This window comes from Conger conger, chromosome 4 (genome assembly GCF_963514075.1).
Source record: "Conger conger chromosome 4, fConCon1.1, whole genome shotgun sequence".
Lineage (NCBI taxonomy): Eukaryota > Metazoa > Chordata > Actinopteri > Anguilliformes > Congridae > Conger > Conger conger.
The window spans coordinates 41,286,335-41,312,084 of record NC_083763.1 but is presented as its reverse complement, the minus strand read 5'-3'; the positions used below and the strand labels follow the sequence as shown (position 1 = coordinate 41,312,084).

The window sequence follows — 25,750 nt, the reverse complement described above, 5'->3', positions numbered from 1 at the left end:
TGTTTGTATTTAACGTTTCTTAACATTCTCACAATGTTGGTAACATTGTATAACTGTTATATTGTAGGTTACCCAAAAATAACATTTTTGGGGCACTTGAGGAGCATTCTGTGCAACCTTCTAAAAATGTTCTGAAGCAAAACGTTCTTAAATCACATTTTTCCAGAACGTTATTTTTGTAACGCTACAGTGGAACCTTCTCAGAACCTATTGAAAACATTACTGAGATGTTCCCAGAACATTAGCTGGGTGAGGTCTTTATTTCAATCCAACTCACTGTTGCGGCGGCTGTTTCCTCAGGTGCCTCGCGAGCTACTTCACCTGCCGCTACCGGCAGGCCGAGCAAACGTCGTTCGTGGTGCAGCCGCGGACGGCGGCGATGGGCGAGGGCGGCCCAAGCCACGGCGGCGAGCAGCAGCTGGTCAAAGCTCATCAACAGCCGCGCCCATCCGAGCGGGACAGAGAAAGCAGGGGAATGTCAAGGCCGGCCAGACAGAGGGCCCCGAGCCCTGAGAGGGAACGGCGAACGGTACTCCCCCGGACGGACGGAACCCAAGGAAAAGCCCAGCAGCGATGAAAAAAAAAAACTGACTCTCAGTGATTCATTTAGCTTCTGGACCGGACAGACGTATCCCCTGCTGGCGACTTTGGCTTTTTGTCAAAGGAACGGACACTACAGAGGGGAGATGTGACTCGTCAATATAATGCTGGAGGATTTTGGGGTGCATGTGCTTAAGAAAGAAAACATTTATGCTATGGCTTGACAGTAGAGCCGAATAGTTTTGTAACATTTCATTGCTTTTCTGCTTTTTTAAAGTGGGCAGTGAATTTGTGAAACATATGATTTAAGTGTTTGGCACTTTGGGATTTTGGGGAATATTAGTGGGCTGTATAAAGCTGCCACACACTACCCTCTGAGCAATTGGCTTTAATTTTCCCCTCCGTTTCAAGAAGCTTTTCTGTGTACTGTGGCCACAATTCTATAACAAATTACTGTAAACTCCTTTTACGTAATGTTGAAAATTCTGCCATGCATTGCAGTCCAGTATTAGATACATATGCATATACTTCATACTAACATGCGCCATATGCTTCTGATTGTGCTTTGCAAATGGTCACCAGAAGTTGGTGATCAGCATATGTCGAACATATGTAGCAGTGATATTTCATCAGAACCAAAATAATTAAAAACGATAACATTTTAAAATTAAATGTGAAAGGTGTTGCTAATATGACAAATGGTTTCAAATAAACTTCACTTTTTTGAATATATAGAAAGGTTTTATAATTAGAAAAAAATAAAAACAGCACATCATTTTTTTCTATTTTTTAAAAATAAAATAAAAAAGTAAAATTGTGTGTATTAATTTGTGCCTGAATAGAGCACTGCTCTTACCATTAATAATTAAATACTACCTGATCGTAGGTAATGCTCACATGTTACTAATGTTACTCATCATTTCTATATTCTATATTATGGAGGCCTTACAGGGATTTTGTCAGTCCGTCAGGACATTTGTCATCAGTAGATATAAACCAAAAAGGGTCTTAACAAGTTTTAAATATTGATATTGTGTTATACAGTATGTGCAATAGTATTGTTACTAAAATGATTTGTGACGTGACTGCTCCTTTCCTGGTTCACTCTTGGCCAAAACCTTGGTGGGTGTTAATTACATACGTTAAAGGGGAACATCATGTTCTGTACACTGAGGCAAAAAGGCTTCCAGAGATATAAAGCCTTTCTCTGTGATGTAATTTAGTACAATGGGAATCCAATGTCCACAGTATTCATTCCCATGCAAGAATATGGGATATAGAAAAAACCCATGTTTCAGATTGCTCATACACTGTGGCAGCTGCTCATATTGTTTATGGTCAATGGATTTTTCTATTGCTCCATAAATACAAGCACTTATGCACACACAAAGAAAACAAACACACAAGCAATTAAATGTACCACTGAGCCATACATACTGTTCAGTATAAACTGCAAACGTTTCAAAGACCAATAAATGTTTTTAGTGTACATAGTTTTACTAAGACAGGTGAGCAGTAACTCTTTCAGCATCACATGCAGGCTTTTGAAACAATAACGTATGCACCTTTTAGTGCAGGGCATTGGCAGTTGGAATTCATAAGTTAATGTTTAAATGCTTAAATGTACATTTATCTAACATATGTTCATTATGGTAGTATTTTTGATAATCAGACAATTATAAAATTAATTTTTAGTAAAACTGTCTGGAAGATGCCTCAATGCAATTACTTAATGGTGGGTTCAAACTAATAAAACATCAACAATGGCGCTAATACAATGCATAATGGCAATAGCACAAGAACATTAAATTGGCCATGCTGTTATAACTACCCATGTAATATACAGTCAGTTGACAATATATTACAATATGTGTCCAAATAACAAAGACCCCTACATGTATTATGACTCAATAAGACATGTATTGTGATTCAGTAATAATGAGTCAAATTCAAAAGTAAAGCATATTTTCTGTGTAGTGCAATCTATTCAGTTCCCAGACTTTAACCTTTTTGCATATTGTTCCTATTAGTGGCTGTAATGATATCTCATGCCACAAAGTTCTGGACTATGTCATCATTTACGTTCGACTCATAAATAAATGCAAGAGTTTGTTCTTCACACTCAGCAATCGCCAATTAGTGGGAAAAATGTGTTAGCTTTGAAAAAGGTAACACTTGCATTTAGTTGTCAGTTACAATCAAAGTTATGGATAAATATTAATTGAACCCACGCCAAAATGTTATCCTATGTGGGTCGGTGAGCAGGTATAAGCTCTTACAAATTCATAGGTCATTGTTCATTGTGCATCATAGCACATGCATAATGGATAATTGATGTTGTATAATCTGCTATGAATACATTCATGATTAATTCTATGCAGGTGTCTCATAGGAGGTGTCACCAGTATTTCTTGTTTCTTCACCGCCGCCACCATTCCGCACATTGAATCTCCCATTGCCTCTGAGCACCTGCTTGAGCAGAACCCCGCCAGGAGAGCGCATATGGGCATGAGGTACTGTGAAGGGTAAGAATAAAATCCACACAAATATTCCCCACCTCCCACACACATTGGCACCAAACGCAGAGACAACGCCATACCACCCCGCTGTTTGCGCGCTCTTGCCATTATTTCAGACCCAGCTCTCCCTCCCAACCTCTTCCTTTATCATTTAAATAATTATCAGTGGAAAAGGAGCCGGCGTGGAAAAAAAAGTGACCATTTTGCATTATGCCCTTCATTTAAAGAGAGAAGATCACTCCTCTGGCTTTTTCCCATGATTCTGTTGATTTTGTAAGGTGCTCCCTTGACGTGGAGGCAAATTAAGTCTGGCACTCAAAAGAGTAAAGGCTTTTCAGAGTACTCCCGTACACTTCTGATTCTCTTGCTTAATTGGCATTGCCATCGAGTTACAATGGATGGAACAATTTGTACTTTGCCCATGAATATAGATAAACTTTGAAATTGCTTGCCGCTCCCGCAAAAAAATTGCTCCGTTTTTCTACAAGGTGGTCTGATCCAATATGGACCGCTATGTTTTCAATTACCCTTTCAGCTTTCTTTTCGTGTTTTTCTTGTTATTTTTCCAACTCTACCAAGGCTTTGGGAAATTTTTATGGCAAAAGTTGTGTTATACTCAGAACTAGATCATAGTTTAGAAAGGAAAGGTTCACTGAAACTGTATTTTTTTTAACACGTTGCCTTATGCAGTACATTTTTCATTGGTTGAAAAAGCATGCCTGCACTGCACACTACAATTGTGAAAATTGACGCCTATCTGTGTCAATTTTCTTTTGTACCTCTATGCTGTTACGGGGTGTTTCAGAAGAGGATTTTTTTGTTTTGCTTCTCCAAAAAAAAAATCACTCTTAACTGTAAGCACACTTAATTTAAGCAGACAATAAATACAGATTTAAAGAATAGGATAACATACATGGTAGCTTACCAGATATGACTGTCATTACCTGTGTGATTAGAGAGTGGAAAGACAATAGCCCTGATGACAATGACATGAGCTCTTAGCTCACATGAGAGCGGGTTAAAACAAACTTCCGAATAGAGAGCACTCAGGCCCTTTATGATGCCTAAACGGAGGCAGTGCCGTGCCACTCTGATTAGTGTCACCTGTCCTCGTGCATCTCATCAGATCCATTAGCCTCCACACGCTCCCCGTTTTTCTCTTAATTAAATAGCCTGCGAAGTGGTGATGAGAAAGGGGCGACAACCACATCTGCGCCTGTCTTTTAAGCTGAGATTATGCAAAAGGGGGGGTGGGGGGGGAGCAATTTTGCTCGACTAGTAAATAAAAATATTCCTCATGAAAATTTGAAAGGGAGGCCGGCGTCGGAGACACTTTGTGTAATTTACGTTCCCAGCTGTACAAAGTAATATGCTATCAAATGTCATTGTTCCCATTGTCTTTCTCGAGAGCCCGTCTGCCGGCAAGCCTGCTTTGTGGTCTCCGGGTGCGGGAGCGTGTCTCCGTCCCGCCTTGCTTTGGCGGCGGTTCTCGCGTGCATCCGGCCTGTTCGTTTGCCTGCCGCACAGTGTGCACCCTCTCTGTCGCGGTGCCTTTTGTGCGGACGGAAAGCGAGCATGTGCGAGGGTCGTGCACGGGAGAAGAGCCCCCGGTATTGTCTGCGGGAAGGATGGTGGGCTGACGTGCATGGGATTGGGGGGGGGGGGGGTGGAGGCTGCAAAATGCCATAACAAAAGTGAGCCCACGCCTATGCGATTTCGAGGCTTAATATTTGCATGGGCCAGATGGGCACTTTCATGACTGTATGAGCGTGGATTATTTCATTTCCAGCATCTGGGACTCCAAATGGTGATGCGGAGTGCCACAGGAGAGGCGGGCGGGGGGGTGGGCCGGCGAGGAAGGCACACCTCCACCAGGGCATCCTCTCCTGACATCCACGCCTTCCGACAGGGCGCTGCTGCAAATGACATCCTAAAGGTTACGAGCCCGGGCTTTTGCACAAGACAAATGTTCCTGAAATATCGCTGCTTGAAATGCAGGCTGTGTCCAGGCAGGGCCTCCAGCTAGGCACCACTTTACATGTGGGTTGCCTTCAATGTGATTTTTTTTCCCCCTTCTTTTGCAGTTGCATTTGATTATTTGCTTTTGTCTGTTTTGCATACGCTCAGTGGCAGCAGCTAGTTAGGATGGGCCCCGGTGCAAGATTTTTTTATGGAGCCCTTCCTCTGACAAAAAATGCCAACCAAGATGCAGGCACACGAACGCAAACACATCTAACCTATGCACACACATACACACATGCATGCCCACACAAACACACACACACACACACACACACAGCACAATTAGACAGATATTTTACAGGCAATACTTTTGATTTGGCTTATGAGTAACTTTGATTATTGGAACCCAGGCTACATTGTTTGCAATACTTTAGAACATTTGTATTAATCAAGTCAGAACCATGCAGCAACATGGATAGTCATAGAATCAAATCAACAAGTCAACAAATCAACTAACTATAGTTGGGATGTTTATATAACTAAAGCTTAGGCCTTTGCTACTCATGTGTCAGTATCAGAGGAAAGGCACAACACAATAAATTCACTGAATGTATTAAGTTTACTGTGTTCTTTCACTGAATGCATTTTTTACAATAAAAAAATTGGTTTTTTTTGGTTTATCTTTCAACTTGTCATTATTATTAAAAAAATTGAACATCAAAACGTCTCTCAGCCTATATTTCCACCCAATATAGGCTGAGAGACATTTTGATGGACTAGGTTAACCCCAATACAGTTCAGGGTTTACCTGGATATAGCATGGCTACGTCCTAGTTGCTAGAAAACTTGCAGCCAAATGTAGCCAAATTTTCTCCTGAAAAATTACAGTAGGTTAACGTTATATCTAGCTTGCTATCCTACTTGCAAGGTTTCGGCGCCGTCGGGTGCAGTGATTGCGATGGGCAACTGCTACTGGGAACAGCGCAGCAGTTGAAAGATCATTTTTTTAAAAAGCCGTACAGTTTAGGTAGTTTTGCTACCTTTTCCTCCTGGTCCTTTTTATCCTTTCTTTTCTGCGACCCACTTTTGTGCTTCAAGGGCATTTTCACACTGTGCAGCTAAATGGGCAATGGCCAAATAAAATGACAGACCACAATGTCCATATTGAATGTGTATACAAGCGCTCTCGGTTCGCATACAGTAAACCAGACTGCAAAAACCATAGCATAGAGTTGGTGTAAAGTAGAGAAAATGTATGTTGGCCTACTAAATATATTCTCCCTCAAGTATCCTACAGTATAGAAACCAATTTCCCCTCATTTTCAGATTTCACAGAAGCATCCTGAAAACATTTTTATGGTTTGTTTTTGGACAAGCACATCAGTAATATGAACAAAGTGGTTTTCAATTCACATACAGAGCTTCCATCTGGGAGCACATCCTCCACTTACCTTTTGGAAACGTAACAAAAATGCTTTCACCATTTAACAGCGAGTCATATGTGTAATCTGCTTTGGCGGCAGCCAGGATCAGACAATGTAACTAGCTGTTAACCCACTGATGACAATCTGTTTGATGAGGAATCATGCCTCGCGTTTTACCCTCTTGTCAAAAACAAAGAGTTGGGCTTACAGTATATCTCTCCTGTCATTTCTGTTTGCTTTCTCTTATTATTATAACATAACACAAAAATGTTTAATTCTCGGATGCATTTGTCTGTACACAAAAAACTGTTGCAGATTATAATTATTACAGAATTACCGTTGTCTTTTTGTTCCGACTGGCTGCTCCGTGTCAGTGTGACTCATTTTAATTGTAATGAGAACACATAAACAAGCTTAATAGTGTTCTTGTTTGGACTGCAATGATGCATGCAGAATATTCAAGTAAATTAAAATGTATCCTTTTGGAAAAAAAAACACATGCAATAATTAATTACTAGTGAACTGGGGGTGGGTACTGTGGAAAACAAGCGCAAGCCATTGGAATGAAAGCAAGGTAACGTTGTGCTTCATGGCGGAGCCAGGGAAAGGGAAGTATGTCATTTGGAAGCACAATCTATGTTAAAGGGGCAGGTCATCCAAAAATGAAATTAAGAATACTATCTAACTGGGTGGAAACATACCTTCATTTCATTTTTGGATGAACTGTCCCTCATTTTATCAGAATTTTAAAATATTTTCTCGATATCCACTGCAACTCACCCTGACACAACAGACCAACAGATATTTTTGTGGCGCCCAATAATTGGGAAAACTCAACAATAGTGTCCGAATATAATGTCACAGTTAAACATCCACAGAGCTTAATTTGTGCAGTTTCATCAAGAACTACTTCTTAATGTATACCAACTATGTATAGCCACAGTTTCAAAAATCCGGAAGTGAGTTAGCATTTTGGGTTCCCTCTGCAGATTTCCAATGCTTTTTCCCTATAGGGTTTTCGATTTATGTAGAAAATAAGGTTTGTAGTTAACATAATCCAAAGCAAGTTTCACCTTTTGTTCTATGAAATAAATTATACATGCCAATGTCTCAACAATTACTTTCTAAGCTGTTCTGTGCTTTGAAAGGCTGGAAAGTGTTAAAACTCACGGTTCTATCTGTACAACCTATTTCAAGATGGCATTGCTTTAACAACAACAGTTCCTTATTTTGTAACATGTGGGTGGTAAAACAAGCATGAGGGGACCTCACCTTCTCCCATACTGTGTGTGCTGTCAGATATGCAGTAGATACAGTACTCTCAGGAATTTTCAACAGGAAAATTTGTCAGGAGAAACAATTATTGTAGTATCTACTGCATATCTGGCAGCAGCATGATGGTTTGTGGCTCATTTGATACCTGAATCTAGTCCCACCCCCCAATTCCCATTCAAATCCATTCAAATCCAAAGATTTTTAGTATAGCTTGTAGGACAACCTCACAAATAAAACATCCAGACCCTGTTGATAGGCCACAGACATCAGGAAGTCATGGCATGGAAAGCATATGCAACCAAATACAAAACATTTTATTTTATTTTTTTATTTGACATTATGTTCGAGGGTTCAAGAATTGTAACCATTTTATTTTTGGTATGTCATTTTCAAGTTAAAGGCTTTGCTTGCATATACTGTACATAGTTTGCATACTTCGGTAGAATAAGTTCTGTAGTTATTGATGAAGTCATGCAGAAATTGAGCTTTGTGGATGTTAGTGAGTAACCCTGCATTTCTATTTGCAAATAGATGTTGCGCACCACAAAAATATGGGTATGTTTAGGTCCATTGTATGAGATTGAGTTGCCGCAGACATCTGTAAAACTTGTCAAATCTCAGTGAAACTGGATGAACAAACAGTGCTCTGGGTAAGTGGAAACATCGCTTAATTAAATTTTCGTGTGAACTGCCCCTTTAAAAGTTCAGCCGGTAATTATTATGAAGTCATCCATCAGGGTGCAAGAATCATAATGTGAAGATAAAGCCCTTTACCGCTCTGACTGCTGTCCAGGTGGAGAGACCCACTGAGCGCTAATCAGATGTGAAATAGCAGGTAGCTTTGATGTACCAACAAAGATTTGGCTGTCAGGGCCACAGTGCCAAATGTCCCAGTTGTGGGAGATTTTTGATCTGTGGCTCGGGCAGCCTCCCGTTCAGCTACCTGTTGTGGAGGATTAAACGGGTCGCAGACGCATTTGCATTTGCTATAGGAACAGAGGCCGCCTCGGCAAAATGGGTGGAAAGGAGCACCCGCGTTGGCAGGCTCGTTTCAAAGATGAGTCTCCCGGCTGTCCCTGTGGAGCCACTGTAAGGCACTGCGGTTCCTGGTTATTTTTCTGGCTGAGTCAAGAATGTCAGCGTTAGCCTCATGTAACGTTGTGTTACCTCATTGTCTCCGGATGGCTCTGCGGTGGACCCAAAGCTCAGAAATGTCATTGCGGGTATTTGCAGTCCATAGCTTCATAATTGCAATAATCTCAGTGAGTATAGAAAATGCATGCACTTGTGCTGTAGAACACTGTGCTTTTACCTAAATAATTAGTCAGCCAAACACATTTTAAAATATTATTCTTAAAATTGTGCATGTAAACTGACCTTATGGGTTTAGGATATTTGGTCCCGGAACAATGTTACGGAAGTTACAACGAATGTCCTTTTCGATAGTCTGTGTACAATTTTATTTTATTTTTAACTGTATCAGCATAAAGCCAGAGTCAATTTCCTTCTGAAGTCACCAAGGTAAAATGAATCGGCTTCAGTTCACTGCTACAGGTTAAAAGCATAGCACATGGACTGTTTACCCACTATGACACCACTGTCTATTGGAAGTAGGCTTTAGATTGTTGAAACTTTACAGTGCTGCAATTCAGGATCATACGTCTCCATAAATATCCTTTTCAGATTGAGGCACAAGATGTTTTTTAAACCAACAAAGGAATCTTTTTCACTATTATTCCAAAGGTAATATGGGTTTTTTGGAGCCAGATGAAAAGGATAGTGCAAGATGATATATTGGCCATAACATACACAGTATATAACAATACAATAAATATGAAGAGAAACCAGCCAAAGAATGACTAGTGAAAAGCGTATTTGCCTGGCCTTGAGAAACACCCTTTCAAAGCATGCAAAATTGACACAATCTTAAACAATAAATTATCCTTGTCTTCTCAGTTCAGGTTACCATGTCCTCACAATTTAAAGAATACATCAGTGATGGCACTTTCCCACAGCAAAATAATTTGTTTTGTGTTTGGATGTTTTAATAGGGAGCTATACAATGTTTTGGAGCAGCAAGTGCTGTACAACTGCTATTTATTTAACTTGGGCCTGTTAACAGTTTTTCCAGCAATTGCAAGGGAGAAGCTCAGTGTTATTTTCCATTAAATGCACAGTTCAGACATTGAAGCACACATACTGCACATTACCATCAGTATAATAGCACTATAATGAATTAAGAGTGTGTCATTGCAAGTCCTAGAAGTGTAATGCATGCAGGCATTTATACATCCAAATGGCTATGAATTAAACATGAGAATATTCCTATTTTTTTCATTTCTTATTTTTAATCTTAACCTGCAATCCAAGAAGAATGAATTAAGTGAATTACCCAGCTTGGGTAAGATTTAGGAATGCAAGATGCCATGGACAGGCCATTTCACCAATGATAGGTATATCTGTATGGAGCTGCGTTAAAGGATTTCCACATCGCATCTGTGGGCTTTAAGATAGTGTGACAGTTTTGCGCACAGTGCCGGGTCGCTGTGACATGAAAATGTGGGGGGCTACACAAAGGCTCACATACGCAAAGTCTCCTCATTGTACTGTACTGTTGGCTGCTGGGAGATTCTGAGAGAAGAATACAGCCCTAATTGTCATGTAAATAGTATCTGTGTTGTGCTTAAACAATGTAATCATTTGTGCTCTCTACAAAGATAAGATGCAGAACAAGTAATATAATTTTTGGAGAATCAAGAATAATATATTTTTTTAAATGAAATCCTTAGTATCCTGAAAGCAATATACACAATTTCTTAGAGGACATGATGGCTTGATGAATTCATTTTTAACATATTTTACAAACTAGGAAAGAATAACCGAAAAATGTTGTGGTGGGTGGAGGGGGTTTAGGAGAGATTTGCCTATGATCAATCCAAAAAACAATTGTAACAATGATTATGATGTTCCGTAATATTTCACACAGTATGTCATACATTTTATCTATTATATTGTTTATTGTCTGAATGTACTTTGTAGTTCTGAGGCACCTATTTTAGTGTTTATGTCTTACTCACTAGGAAGTAGTGCTACTTCCTGAATATAGGACAAGGCTCTGTGCCTTAAATATGGGACACGTGACACGCCGGCTGATAACTTTGTCTTCCAACTGTAATCTGATCCCGAGGAGAGAGGAGGGATCGGACTTAGTCTCCCGATGATTTATGATTGAGGACATGTTAATAAAAATATCAAAAGAATCAGGACTCTGTTGGGAGAGATATTGCCCGATGCGTACATCATGCACGACAGGCCCATGGAGGAATCTGCTGACTTGTAATGTAGGGCCTACTCTGTGTGATTTTGCCTTTAAATAGACTAGGTTCATCTCACCTTCTGCAAAGCCTGGGTGGTACCACAAGGTGATTTTTTTTTTCTAGTTCTGGGAATGGCTGACCTCACCTTGGCCATTTGCATACACTGTTCCCATTTGATACATGAAAAGCAAAATCTTGGCTAGGGGCCTCCCCATCCGACAGGAAAACAATGTCAGTTCTCATGAACAATAAGAACATGGCCTGCACAAAAACTGAAGCATTCTCACTGCCACCATGATTAAACCACACCTGAATTTACAATACATTGAATGACACTCTATGCAGTACTGGGAGAATGAGATTATATGAGAATGAGAATAGCTATCGTTACTGTTTTGTAGTGTGGAGCAAACCTGACTCTGGTTGATGGCTAACTGTATCCTTACCTATTGTTGATGCCATGATACCTCATTCCCCTATCACAAAGTAGATGTATTAATATTGAGGTTTGATGGATTGTCTGGTCTACTGTTCAGATGCCACTGAACCAGAGGGAATGCCAGACCTTTTCAGGTCTTCACAATGAGTTTATTATTCTTTCTCCATGGTTTTCAAATTCATCTTAAAAAGTTGCATGGTACTAAATGATGGAAACATATTTTTCATGGACAAAGTTGGGTAAAGGGAAAATATCATCAAATAAATTAAGTGGCACTTCATTGCAAACTTCTTCGACTGGCTTATATTAAAGAAATGCATGCATAGTGCAATTCATGCACATTAAGTATTTAATGCAACATAGGTAAAGGCCCCCCCTCTCCTTCTGTCATTATTATTCCTGCAATCTCAATAATTTTATGTCAAAACGTCCTACATGAAAACAGAATCACCTCAACAAAACATAATGTTCTCTAAAGATAAACTTCTTCAATCATGAGCGATTGTACCTCGACATGGACAAATTCAGTTCTAGGAATGTCAAGAGAAAATATGTCTTGTCTGTTCATTGCGAATCTGCCAGGAGCTCAATTCCTTGAGGAATCTATTAACAAAGCAGTTAATTCTATCCTTAATTAAAAAGGAATGACAATTCACACTTCAAATTAATCTATTGAGATTTACTCTTACACTTTGCTTACATATTCTTTTTGAGACTCATTAATGCCATGCTGAACATTTTTTAAATTCTCGTTCTGGCTTCACACGATACTTTGTTTGCTTTATATTTTGTTTGCTGTCTATGCAGTAAGAACCGTAGATACTTTATGACCTGACTATTCACACTGGCATGCCCATAATGTCACTTTAATATAATTTATAGCCTTGTGGAATGAAAGATGTGTCTATGCACCTTGGAATAAACGAGAAAAAAAAACAGCAGTAATTGAGCAAAACTGGAATTTGACAAAACAATTTGACATTTGTGGAACTATGCCTCGGGGGGTCAGCGAAGTCGTAATATTATATTATTTACTTTAAATGTAAAATTTCTAGTAAGGAGGGAAAAGCTCTCATAAATCCTTGCCTTTTGTGAAAATTTAATTGGCTGCTTTGCACAACTCACTGTGTGAAGATTAAAGGTCAAGGAATTCTTGCTCCTCCACAATCGCCATTTCTCATTATAACCTAATGGTGTTGACTGTGAAAAACAAACAAGCTTTTTGTCATCACACTCAAACTCTGTCATTCAAAAATGTTATTTTCCCTGTAGAGAAAAGTTATGGCAGGCTCAGCCTAAATTATTTACAAAAGGAGCAGTCTGTATTTTATGCAGTTCTTTCCCAAATAATTTGTGCTGTGTACATTAGTATACCTTGTGGATTCTGACATGGAAATCAGAACTTTGTCATTTTTTCAAATGCTTGGGCCCCCGTGACCAAATTAATTTTCATGAATTTAGGAATGTCATCCCTACAACCATATGGAAGAAGCTGATATTATACATGTGATTATTTCCTCATGGAATTTAAAGTGTGAATGTGGATTGTTTTTGTTTTGAGGTTGTTTTTTTCCCTTTCCCCGTTGGCAAAAATGTGAAATGTTTGTGCCATGAGGTCATGGGTCTGCTCTCATTACTCCAGCGAACACTTTTCAGACCACTAACTGGACTCCCTCTGAAGTCGCTGCTCATACAGTCATGGGACTGGGATTAAAAAATAGACTGTTACTGTGTTGCTCTATCTATGAAGCAATTTGGCGGATGATAAGGTGCTAATTAGTGTCTCTTAGCAGAAATGCTAGTCGCGAAGAACAAACCCCACATTGGCGTCGTCACTGAATGTCTACAGAATGATCCTCTCCCGTCTGCCAATTGACTCCAAGACTTGAAAGATGTTCCTATTAACACTGGGAACCAGAAACCTGTTTTTTATCAACAGGCCCAGTCTGACAAATTAAGCCTCTGGAGTCATTAGATTAAGATAAGAACTTATCTTTTACTTTGAGACAGACTTTTATGTGTTGTGTCCCCCTCCTCCTCTGCAGCTTGTATGATAATCAGGGGTTTCGTAGGCTGACTGGCAAGTGGGATTTTAACCCCATCAAGCCTTAGGATTTTTTCCCAATGAGAGAAAAAGGATGCTTTTGGAGATGATTTAACGTTCATTATACAACAGTTTGTTCTGACCTCACATTGCGATTGGCAGAGAGATGTTTACGGTATGTTTACGTTTGGTTGATTCATTGTATCAGAGCTACTTAACCTAGCAACACTTCTGAAGAGCTCCCTTACGTCGTTAAACCGGCATACGTTTGAACCTGAGTTAGTGTATCGTTCTTTACGTTTTTAAATATATTTATAAATGTGTTGCCAAAACAGTTGTATAATTGCAATAATACACGCAAAGTTGTGACTTACCATCAGATAATGTCACTGCTGTGGGATTATCACATAGTAAGTAACTCCTCCACGTGTATTAGTGCATAATTAAATGATGCAGTGAGAAGTCACAAGGAATACTGCCGTTTTCCACAGGTGCATATTCCATGGGCCAACAGAGAGACTGCACCCTGCCATCCAGGCTTATTAAACCAAAGAATGTAATCTCAGGGTCAGTGAGCAAGGCTGATGTAGCTCTGCTATCTTTGAGAGCATCACTTAGAAATATTCAACAAGGCTGCTCCACGGGGGAGCGGAAAGCCATTTTAAATGCCCTTTTAAAGTTCAGTGCAACCATGCTCTGTTGAACTGGCTGAAGAGTAGGATGTGAAGAGACACTACACAGTTCTTTAAACCTGTTGTTTACTGTGCATACTCTGTGAAGATAAAAAAAAGATGCCTCTTTGAAATATGGGGTTCCCATTACAAACATTAGCCACAGACAAGTTTGAGCTGTCAAACATGGACTGCCGATTTACCATAGTTTGAATTTGCTGAAATAATTCCACAATCTGTTTCTTCCCGTTCAAATTAAACCATGTTAAATATTTGATTGAATAAGTCTGATTTTGATACTTTTGATCTACTATATTTTTTCTTTTTAAATGGTATATAAATTTTATATGGCCATAAGTCAACCATCATACACTTTGCTTCCAAATGAATAGAAACTGACTGGCCATTGACAGCAAAAGAAAACATTTGACATTTCATTGTGTCGCCCTTTATTCCCAAGAATGTTTTCATCACCTTCATTATGTTCAGAGTTCAGAGAGTTAAAGCAGTCTAATGGTGCCTGTGTTCTCCACTATGTGGCCTGTAGTAAATGGCAGTTTGGAGCACTTGTTTACCCTGATCGGTGAGAATACAAGCATCCCTTTCAAGGAACAGTCTTAAATAATGAAGAGCCAACAGAAGAGGGAAAACACATTATATTTCAATTTTAATGGGCTTTAAGTAAGGCGTGCTTCCTAATGGCAGCACTGAAAAAATCTAAAAAGGATCAGCTTTGCAGAGACATAAATAGCAACTGAAGCGCTTGGGCATGTTGACATCCCTTTGATGTGAACTAGCTTTAAGCATAGCTTTATGCTGCATGATGTATGCATGCTGCCTGATGTTCCTATTCCCTTTTTACAAGGACACTTGCTTGGTCGTTTTTTTGCCAACTCTACCTTTAATTAGAAATTCTCCAGCTTCTACTCCTACAGTTCTACTTCCTAGGAGTAGCCCATTGATGCATTGTAATCTTTATTTCTGTTAGCTTGACCATCTATCTACTCTTGGACCGTTGTCATATTTATCAATACAATCCATAATGGGGTTAGAAACTATTTACATATTGGATCAAAATGGCCAGAAGAGGACATTAAAAATTAAAATCCCACAAAATCAAAAGACAGCCTTTCTCTTTGTGGTTTGATGTCTGTGTTGACAGAGAAGTACACCAAGCCCAGTAAACATAATTATTTAAAATATCAAAACATTGTAACTTAAAAAAAGTATAAACAGGCTGTCGACCCACAATTTCACAATAAAATGTTGCACAGAGTACCCTCGCTGTAGTAAATGAAGTAACTCTTAAAGGACTGCGTGTGGTGTAGTTAGAGGGACACACAAGGGAAGAAACTGCCTAGACCACTGAGAAGGGCTGTCCACATGCTCTTTTGCCATTGTCTGTTTCCCAGGCAATATGGACTCCATGTTCTCAATTAACTGCTTTAAAGGGCCCACGATAAAACATACTGTACTTTATTAATGTTTCAATGGAACCAACAAAAATCTAACATTCATTTAATAAAAAAAATGATTTTACCAAAAACAAGGTTCCATTATTATTGGCACCCCTGATTTATTAGTTGGCGCATCTACCTCTGGCAAGGATAACAGCATGGAGTCTTTTGCTGTAATGCTTGACAAGGTTAAGGAACACTTTTGGGTTTGCACTTCTCAACTACAAGGTTTTCAGTTGAACTGAGGTCTCACACCTGAGATAACTACTGCAGAACACAGATTTTGTAGTTGCAGAACCATTTCTGTGTGGATTTTGATGTATGCTTTGTGACATTGTCTTGCTGGACAGTCCACCGACAACCAAGTCTCAGCTTTGTGGTAGAGGCAACCAGATAGCCAGACAACATTACCTGATACTTGGTGGAATCCATTATACCATTGCTTTTAACCAGTGCCCCTGGACCTGAAAATGCCCTCTATTGTGTTGTCAATGGTGTTTCCACTGTCTTCCTCAGAAATATTGACTTAGAACTCCTCCAAAGAAAGTCCTGTGTTTTTGGCAAACTGTTTTTGCTACATGCGTATAAAAAATGCTGCAGTTTTATTACGTAGTGAAAAAATGCTGTGTTGTTTTATGCAAGCCTAACAAATGATACACCGTTGGAAACATAATGTCATTAGCAGAAATACTTTAGCCGTTAACTCTATAACATTCTTAATGTTATACTTAATGTTCTTACACAGAAATGGGGGGATGGGGGTAATGCATTTTCTCTGCAACTACATTACAAATACTGGTCAGAGTCATGGGCCCATCATGTTCAGGGGAGCCTATACAAAATGTAGATAATAGCATTCTACAAGTACTTTTGTAGAAGTATGCAACAGCAAAGCGGATAACAATGATAATTGTTAAGTAAACAATGGACATTCTATCAATGTTTCTCTGAGTTAGTTTCTCATTCTAAAAATGTGCTATTATGTATTCGGTCCACTGGACACTTGAAAAAGTGACATTATTTTATTTCTTGTAGTATGTGGATTCCCAAAAAGCAGGGAATATGAGGGGCCCCCATACTTGTTTTACCACGCACAAAATAAGGAACTGTTAAAGCAATGGCATCTTAAAACAGTTCCCGCCATATATATTTTCAATACATGCCAATAGGCATCTTTTCTTAACAAAATAAACTGCAATGATTTTGTATTATTATTAAATTATTAAATGTATTTTCTTCTAAATAAAGATGAATCATCTCTATGACTAAAATAAAAAATGTTTTAAGCTCATAAAAGCAATTCTGGCTATTCGCCATGAGCAGTAGACCTATTTCGATAGTAGACCAGGCATTATTTCGCTTTAGCCTGCAGTGCAGAACAATTGCATTTAAATGTTTTCATCATATCGAGCTCATCTTGAGTACAAACAGGCAAAAATATATTTGAACAATCTCATCCACAGCGGTCTAAATTTCCTGGCAGGTTCCGACACTAGGGGGACAGCAATGCCCTTTTTCATCTTGTGAAGCTTGCATTATCATTATAGAGTTATGAAAAGGTTTCTGGTAACAAAATAATCGCCAGAAGGAAACGGACATTTGAATCATGGTCATGTGTTGTTCCTATTTATACACAACTCAGAGTTTTAAATATGGACGTATATTTATAGCGCTGTAATTTTTGTCTCTGTCTCAGAATGTGGACAAGAAACCAAAATGCAAAACCACAACTCATCTAAAATAATGCAGATATTAACGATTTATGCATTTTATTTTTTTGTTGTTGCAATTGTGTCACACCTCTGTTACAAATGTCCCGCACATACTTTACAAATGTAACGACTATGTTTGATTAGCTAAATTGTACACAAACCATTTGTGATCACCTCAAACATAATGTGACTTACTGCAGACAAGTATAAGCTCTCTGAAGTGACATTTAACAGCTTTTAATCACATACCTTTGAGTAATTGAGTAGGAAGTGAAGTGGCTTTTGTACTGTATGTGTGAGATGGTTTTACAATTTATTGTGTCAATTAATTTGTTGCTTTTTTACAGATTCAGCATGTTGTGACTTCATGTGCGCTGACACTGTAAACACTCCCCCGTTTCCCCACTCCACTCCTAATGACAATGGGAATGAATTTACAGGCATCAGAGCTGAATAGTGAGATAACACATTGTTAATACTTCACATATGTCACAGGCCATTGCTAATAATTTAGTGTGATAAGAAGTAAAGACCCCTTTTTGGTTCATTTTTACCATGATCTGTCAGTTTTCACCCTTTCATTATTCCCAGGTCAAATTGACCCGAACATCGGATCAAAGACGTAAATTTGCAGGGGGGGGGGGGGGGTGTAGCATGGGTACTTAATGAAAATTTGTTCTTATACTTCAGAGAAAATAAGCCAAGGCCATGGAGTTTCAGGTTAAAAAAAAAGAATAAATCCAGAATCACTTTTCTTTTAGTGAAAATTTTAAACAGGTAAATTTGACCGGAACTCCACTTTAGGGTTAAAGTAATTTATTAGTTAACATTAGCTCATTTTTATGTTTACCTATTGTTTATATTGTTTGCTTGCTTTTTTGCATGTATGTAGATTCCAACAAATATACGCCTACTTTAATAAACTTTAATGCACTTAATTCCAGGCAAAATAATTTTAAAAATGTGGCACAACAGTACACAGCTGGAAGAATCACTGGAAGAAACTACTGCAGGCTTTAATTGATGAGAAGTGAGATCTGTGCATAAGGCAGCGCTTTGCTCAATCGATTGGTTCTACCTGGCGGGGAGAGCAAAACTGGAAATGGGTCAACCCTTTGTAAGAATTTTGGGCACGCCCTGGAAAGTTAATGCACTGGGCCCCTTGCCTCACAACCTGTCACAACATTAAAACCTACAAAGATTATCATAACCCTACTCTCATTTTATTAAAGCGCCATAATTCCAACTCTTACTTTGACTACATTATATGCAATCATACGAGCACATATTCATATTGATAATAAAGTCTCTGCAACCATAACTTAGCTAGTGAATTACTTTGATTGGCATAGCAGCCAGCAACAGGGATATTACTAGGCAGTCTTATAAAAAATCTAAAAAGAAATCGGTTTCCCCACATTAAAATAAGAAGTAACCAAATTAAAGTAATTCTCTGAATTATTGCAGATTAACAAATGTTTGTGGCAGCTCGCCTGCTTTACAGAGAAGGAAATCTGTCCATATTAAAATATTAAGCTAAAAACAAAATTAACAGATGTTGAAATTATTAAATGTTTAAATAATGTGTTTTTACATTAATTTATCCAAAACGACTTACAGTTGGTTTGAATGGTAAATGGTAAATGGCAGGCATTTATATAGTGCCTTTATCCAAAGTGCTGTAGAATTGATGCTTCTCCATTCACCCATTCATACACACACTCACACACCGACAGCGATTGGCTGCCATGCAAGGCCCCGACCAGCTCGTCAGGAGCATTTGGGGGTTAGGTGTCTTGCTCAGGGAAACTTCGACACAGCCCGGGCGGGGGATCGAACCGGCAACCCTCCGACTGCCAGACAACTGCTCTTACTGTCAGAGCCATGTCGCCCAGGTTCGACTAAGCAGAGGACAATCGCACTGGAGCAATGTGGGGTTATGAGCCTTGCTCAAGGTCCCAACAGCTGTGCAGGTGTTATCGTGGCTACGAACCTTGAGGGTCCCAGTCATTTACCTTTTCTGCATGCTGTCAACAAAATTATAAACATGGCATAAATAAAAACTGGCAACTTATCACTCTGATATCTATATGTCTTTTAACTGAAACAAAGAAAGATATAATTAGATACAAAATTCCATTTTCCAATATTCCGGCGATGACATGGAGACAAAGCCTAAAAAATGTTAAGTTACTTTACATTGTAGCTGAGTTCACGGGAGCACCTCAGTTTGTCATCCAGTCTAGTTTCCCATCTCATCTGACCGGCACATCTCCGTCAGATTCTGAATGATCCAACACACATTCTGAACCCAGAATTCTGAACGACAAATTAAAAAACGAAACAACAAATCATAAAACACAACGCCAATTTAAAAAAACTAAACAGCAAATTAGAAACCATAATTGCAAATCAGAAAAGCACAACACGAAATTGCAAAACACAACACACAGAATTGTGGTTTCTGATTTGTTGTTGAATTTTTTGAACTTGTTTAACTTGTCATTGTGTTTCCTTATTCGCTATTGTGATTTGCACGTGTTGGCCACTGTCTTATCTTGTCAATGCAGTAGTCTTGGTGATATGAAGGACAGAACATACATAGAAACATGTCAAGTGCTGATACATAAATTTACTTTTCTAAAATTCATACATTATATATCACTACTCATTTTGCATTGAATGTTTACTAACATTATACCACTGCCAGCTAGTTGCCAGGCTATGAATTTTGAGTGACAATATCTTGTCTTTACAGCCAAATTGCAGTGTCTTAACAAGTAGCCTAAGTTAAGCACTTTGGCCGTATCTGAACCAAGCCTCATCTAATGGGATTAACAGTTCAGAAATGGTCCCAGGCGAAAACACCATCCTTGCTCCTCAGTTTTGAACATGACCTAATGCTGACTAAAAGCTGAGCTTTTGACAAATCAAAGCTCTTTCTTGTAGAAGACTAAAGTGGTTGGTATTACCATAAAATAATATGCCTTAATAATCTTCTGATAAGCGGATGGAATGTTCAAATGTTTAAATTAGAATATGCTTTAGCTATAGTTTGGTCTGTTTTGTGCCCAAATTTTAATCACAGTCACTTCCTCATGCATGTGCTGTGGCATTTCCTGTTGCACTTCTTAAGGGGAGAATTTTCACATTACCACATTCACTTGTGTTGCAATTAGCTAAAAAGGAAAATCTTGAAAACAATACAGCTTAATATCTAATTAACCTCTTACCAGAAGAGCTAATCACATTTGTTTTCCTTTAATCCTTGATCATATCAGCTGAATATTCAGCAATGGAGAGGCAATAAAAATGAAAAATAAAAATATATTTATTTATATATGTATGTCCTCATCTGACAATGGTAGACATTTTGGAATGGCTTCATCATGCCCTTGAGCTGTACACATGGGTTTTTGGTAAATATCTTCTGTGCATTCTAAACTATTTTAACTAGCTGCTTCCACTTTCCCAGGTTACAATGAGGAAGCCCTTGGCATAAATATATCTACATGTTCATTCAGTATATTAAGAGAGGCACACAGTTAAAGAGTGTTCATTACAATTGTAAATTTCTGCCCCAGGGCTCTTAGCCTACTGCTGGATTACACAAGGTCTGTGTTCACGGACAGTGTTTGGCGTCTGATTGAAGGTCCAGAGCAGCTAATTAATTTCATTAGAAAGTGAAGTCATCTTCTTGCAGGAATTAATATTTGGAGCTTCATGTTGCTAATTCATTTCCAGATTTAATTAGCTCAGAGAAGAAATGTTGCTTGGGCAAGAGGACTTTTTAATTATCAGCTTGGATAAATTTGAAAATGTTGATGCCTAGGGGTTGAGTTAATTAAAACCTGCATTATTTTAACTTTAATTAGCTCCCATCTTTGTTTTGCTTCACCATATGGTCATGTCCTGTAGTCAAATTTAGTTAATTAAGCTAATTAAGCTAATCATTTTAATTACTCAAGACAATGTGATTGGATAGACGATGACTACAAGTTTATGGCCAAGTACTTGTTTTTTATTAAGTTGAAGGGACTGAGTTATTCCTGATTGCAGTTGGCAAGCACTACAGAGTAGTTCAGTGATGTGACAACCTTAGAGATATAAAGGCTGAAGCCTAATTGCATTTCTTGATTAAAAAAATATTTTTTAAAAATGTCACTAACACAACGGGAGGGGGAGGGAGTGGGTGGTGGTGGTGGTGGGATAATTTACGATGACATGTTTTAGAATTCTATAGGAATGTACATAACCAGGGCTTCTGCACATGCACCGTATATTAGTGCTCATTCACTGAAATAAAAGAGTGCTCGGTTTTAAACCCACACATTTTTCTTTCAGTTGTATGACTGGCCTTATTCTGTTGTGTGTAAAACTAGAAATGACAAAGAGGTATGATCAGCATTGACCTCTACACACAGTCTGGTCTTACAGTATATAACATGGCCAGTAAATCATTTTACATGCTTGACTATGCTCTACCAACTCAACAATGAAGGTTTCCATGAGCGTAGTAGCATGAGCCAGACTGGGTTTTCCAAATTGGGGACAAAGGGGTGGGGGGGGGGGATATAATGAGCTCAGTTTTCTATGGTGCTCTCAGTTTTCTACAGAGTGGTATTAAAATATTAAATCAACATAGCCACATGACATTGTGACATTCTAACTTTTTACTTTTTCATTTAAATGCTATATGCCACAGCTCTATTACCCTGTGTCATCTTACTTCAGAGATCATGCAGTCCGTACTACACCTAACCAGTAACATCCCCGTAATGCCCACAAATGCGTTTCAGTAATAATGTCTGAGTTTATCTGTGGTTGTGACAATGGAAGGCTGTGCTGGACTGCACCACTGGGCCTGCAGCAGAGGGTCGAGCAGGGCACCAATCCCCTCTGTGGCCCTGGTCCCTGTGGGTCAGAGAATAAGCATTTCTGAGTTCCCTGTGATCCTGCAACAGACCGGCCCTGTCACTGGGGGCCCAGTCTGGCCGACAGATGCAGAGGGTAAACACAATAATGGAATAATGCAGGGAGACATCATGTCCGTGGTTTCCATCATTGTTAAAAGATTTCAGTAGTGGAGTACCCCCACTTAGGTAATTTGTTTCCTTGCGTAATCCTATTGCCCACTATTAAATTAACCAACTGGTCATTTCAGTTTTGAGTCCATAAATAACTCTGTTGCTATGGGCATGGGCAGTGTGTGTTGTGTCTCATCTGATTAGAGGGCCTGCACTTAATATTTCCATCAGAAGACATGCCTTTCAGTTCCAGGTGACCTCACTGGGTTGTCGAGTAATGCAGGTACCCACACCCCATTTGCAATACCTGTGACCAGTTTCAAAATGACCTTGTATGGCAGCAGATGTTTCTGATTTGATTTTGATCTCCATGTGGGGCATTTCTTTGAAAGAGTGAGGTAGGTAGAGTAGGCAAAAACTGTATTCAAGTAAGAGTATTGTTACTTTTAAATAATAATTATCCATTAGTCATCCAAAAAAATTACAGGAGTAAGAGTAAGAAAGTATTGGCCAAGTTACTTTAGGCTAGATCTGATGTAATATTCAATAGAACAAGCAGTACAATGGCTACAGCCTGATATAGCGTACATACAACAAGATCAAAATAATTTAAAAGTCCAAAATATAACATTTTAAAATGCATTCCCAATAAAATAGTAATAAACAAAATATGTAGCATGTGCAAATTAAAACAGGCCCTACAGTAGTAGTAGTAGTTTTGTATTCCATTTGGTCGGTTTGCTTCTGCAGCAAAAAATACTTGCGAGGTCCCAACAGTAGGGGGCAGTTGTGTTAAATTTTGGCCTGTAACAGGCAGAACAGTCATTTGTAGCAAGATGGCACATAATCCACAGTGGTTTAGGGTTTGTTTTTCACATAACCACCACCAGGTGGCAAATGTGAGCGCTCTACTCCACAGCTGAGTCCACCCTTACTGGCATGATGGACTTAATTTGCTTGGCATTTCTACCCTTTTCTTGAAATATCTCATTTTCAGTTAAATTATCATCAATTTATAGACAGCATCACAGTAGCTAACCGACAATGTGACTAGAGTGTTAACCATGTGTTCTACAGAGAGATTTGTGAAATCATGGAAAAACTTCACAACAATGCTGCACTCAATTCAGAGTTGATAAAGTGTAAAAAAAATGTGCCAACGTTAACTTACATCTGCATCAGTCTGTACATATTCTCTTCTTTAAAACTCCTCCCACTGAAGAAAAAAATTATATGCGATTTTAATTCTTCTGTTGTGGGAGACGTGCCTGCAGATTGTTGTTTCTTTTAGTGGCCTGAGCCAAAGCTGAAGGAGTGAGTTGGCTGGATAATGGCATGCAGATCGCAAGCTTCAGTTTGAAAATGCATCATTATCCTTTGGGATTTCTTTGGGATATTTTAGACAACTAATTTTTTTCCACACTTCAGAGTAACGAGTAGGGGTGATCTGAGTACTTGTTTGAGACAAGTACCTGTAATGATTATTGAGTTTTTTCCAATTACAAGCGTTGTACGAGTAATTGGATCATTATCCATGATCAGAGAATTGGCTTGCTTTATTTATTTTTTACATTGGCTGCACATCAGTGACAAATGTGTAACAAAGTTAACACTGTTTCGTGATAGGCCACGACCCTCATAGATGAGTGAAAATTACTACCTGCTGCTATTTTCCTCACTTCTCTCTTGTGCATGTCAAGAGACTGTTGTGTGAACTTATTCCAATCGTAGATTAAGGACATAACTACTTAACTAGTAACTTGTCATACTGTGATCAGGGGTGCGTTCTAGATTGCAAACATTAGCGAACATATTCAAACTTTTTTCTGTTCGCCACAAACATTAGCGAACAATTTGAAAAGGTAGTGTGCTGCTAACAGAAATGGCTGTCGACGGGGAGGACACGGAGAGAACAAAAGTTGAAATTATTTTGCCTAATTGGAATGTTCCTGACCAAACCTTATCAGGTGTACAATACTGTGCAAAAGTTTTAGGCAGGTGTGAAAAAATGCTGTAAAATAAGAATGCTTTCAAAAATAGAAACGGTAATAGTTTATTTTTCATCAATTAACAAAATGCATGAACAGAAGAAGAATGAAAAGAAGTAAAATCTAAATCAAATCAATATTTGCTGTGACCACCCTTTGCCTTCAAAACAGCATCAATTCTTCTAGGTATACTTGCACACAGTTTTTGAAGGAACTCGGCAGGTAGCTTGTTCCAAACATCTTGGAGAACTAGCCACAGTTCTTCTGTGGATTTAGGCAGCCTCAAATGGTTCTGTCTCTTCATGTAATCCCAGACAGACATGTTGAGATCAGGGCTCTGTGGGGGCCATACCATCACTTCCAGACTTGTTCTTCTTTATGCTGAAGGCCCGGACACACCAAACCGACGGTCGGTCGCGGAGCGCCGACAAAGATCGCCTCGCGTCGATACGCGTCGTTAATGTTGGCTGTGCCGAACACACCGCAACGACGGTCCGCCGACGGCCGAGTTGCACGTACGTTCTGCGCCTGCATGAGAGGTAATAACTCTCCACACCAGCAGGTGGCGGTAGTCTATATTTGTCTTTCAAAAAATGGAAACCGGAAGACCGGGGAATGCGTTTGCATTGCGTTGGACCTAGAAGCAGCCATTGTCTCGCTCACAACAAACAGTTTGCAGTAATTTCCTTGTTCTCTCGCTATTTAGTAATACTAATCGGAAATTATGTCTGGTAGTGATAGTAACTTTGGAATGGCTTGCTTTCGTCGCTTCCGTTTCTCTTCTCGTGCACTGATTCGCTAGCTGGACAGCCAATCAGAGAGCTCTCTCTCATCGACGGCTCCGGGGGCTCCGACGCCGATTCAACATGTTGAATCGGCGTCGGAGCCCTCCAAAACACGCCGACGGAGTGTCGGCGTGCAGGACACACCGGAAAGACTCGGCCGACAGGGCACCACCGACCGTTGGTTTGGTGTGTCCGGGCCTTGAAGATAGTTCTTAATGACATTGGCTGTATGTTTGGGGTCGTTGTCCTGCTGCAGAATAAATTTGGGGGCAATCAGATGCCTCCCTGATAGTACTGCATGATGGATAAGTATCTGCCTGTACTTCTCAGCATTGAGGAGACCATTAATTCTGACCAAATCCCCAACTCCATTTGCAGAAATGCAGCCCCAAACTTGCAAGGAACCTCCCCCATGCTTCACTGTTGCCTGCAGACACTCATTCCTGTACCGCTCTCCAGCCCTTCGGCGAACAAACTGCCTTCTGCTATAGCCAAATATTTCACATTTTGACTTATCAGTCCAGAGAACCTGCTGCCATTTTTCTGCACCCAAGTTCCTGTGTTTTCGTGCACAATTCAGTCGCTTGGCC

The 25,750-nt window shown here is 39.3% G+C and overlaps 1 protein-coding gene across 1 annotated transcript in view; it reads left to right on the top strand.

Annotated features, from left to right (window-relative positions):
- Window positions 1-1,212, top strand: part of LOC133125843 (uncharacterized) — a 156,849-nt gene extending 155,637 nt beyond the window's left edge. The window contains exon 5 of the mRNA XM_061237524.1: window positions 301-1,212. Coding sequence (XP_061093508.1) covers window positions 301-577 — 277 coding nt within the window. The 3' untranslated portion in view covers window positions 578-1,212. The remainder of the gene's footprint in view (window positions 1-300) is intronic.
- Window positions 1,213-25,750: the final 24,538 nt, after the last annotated feature.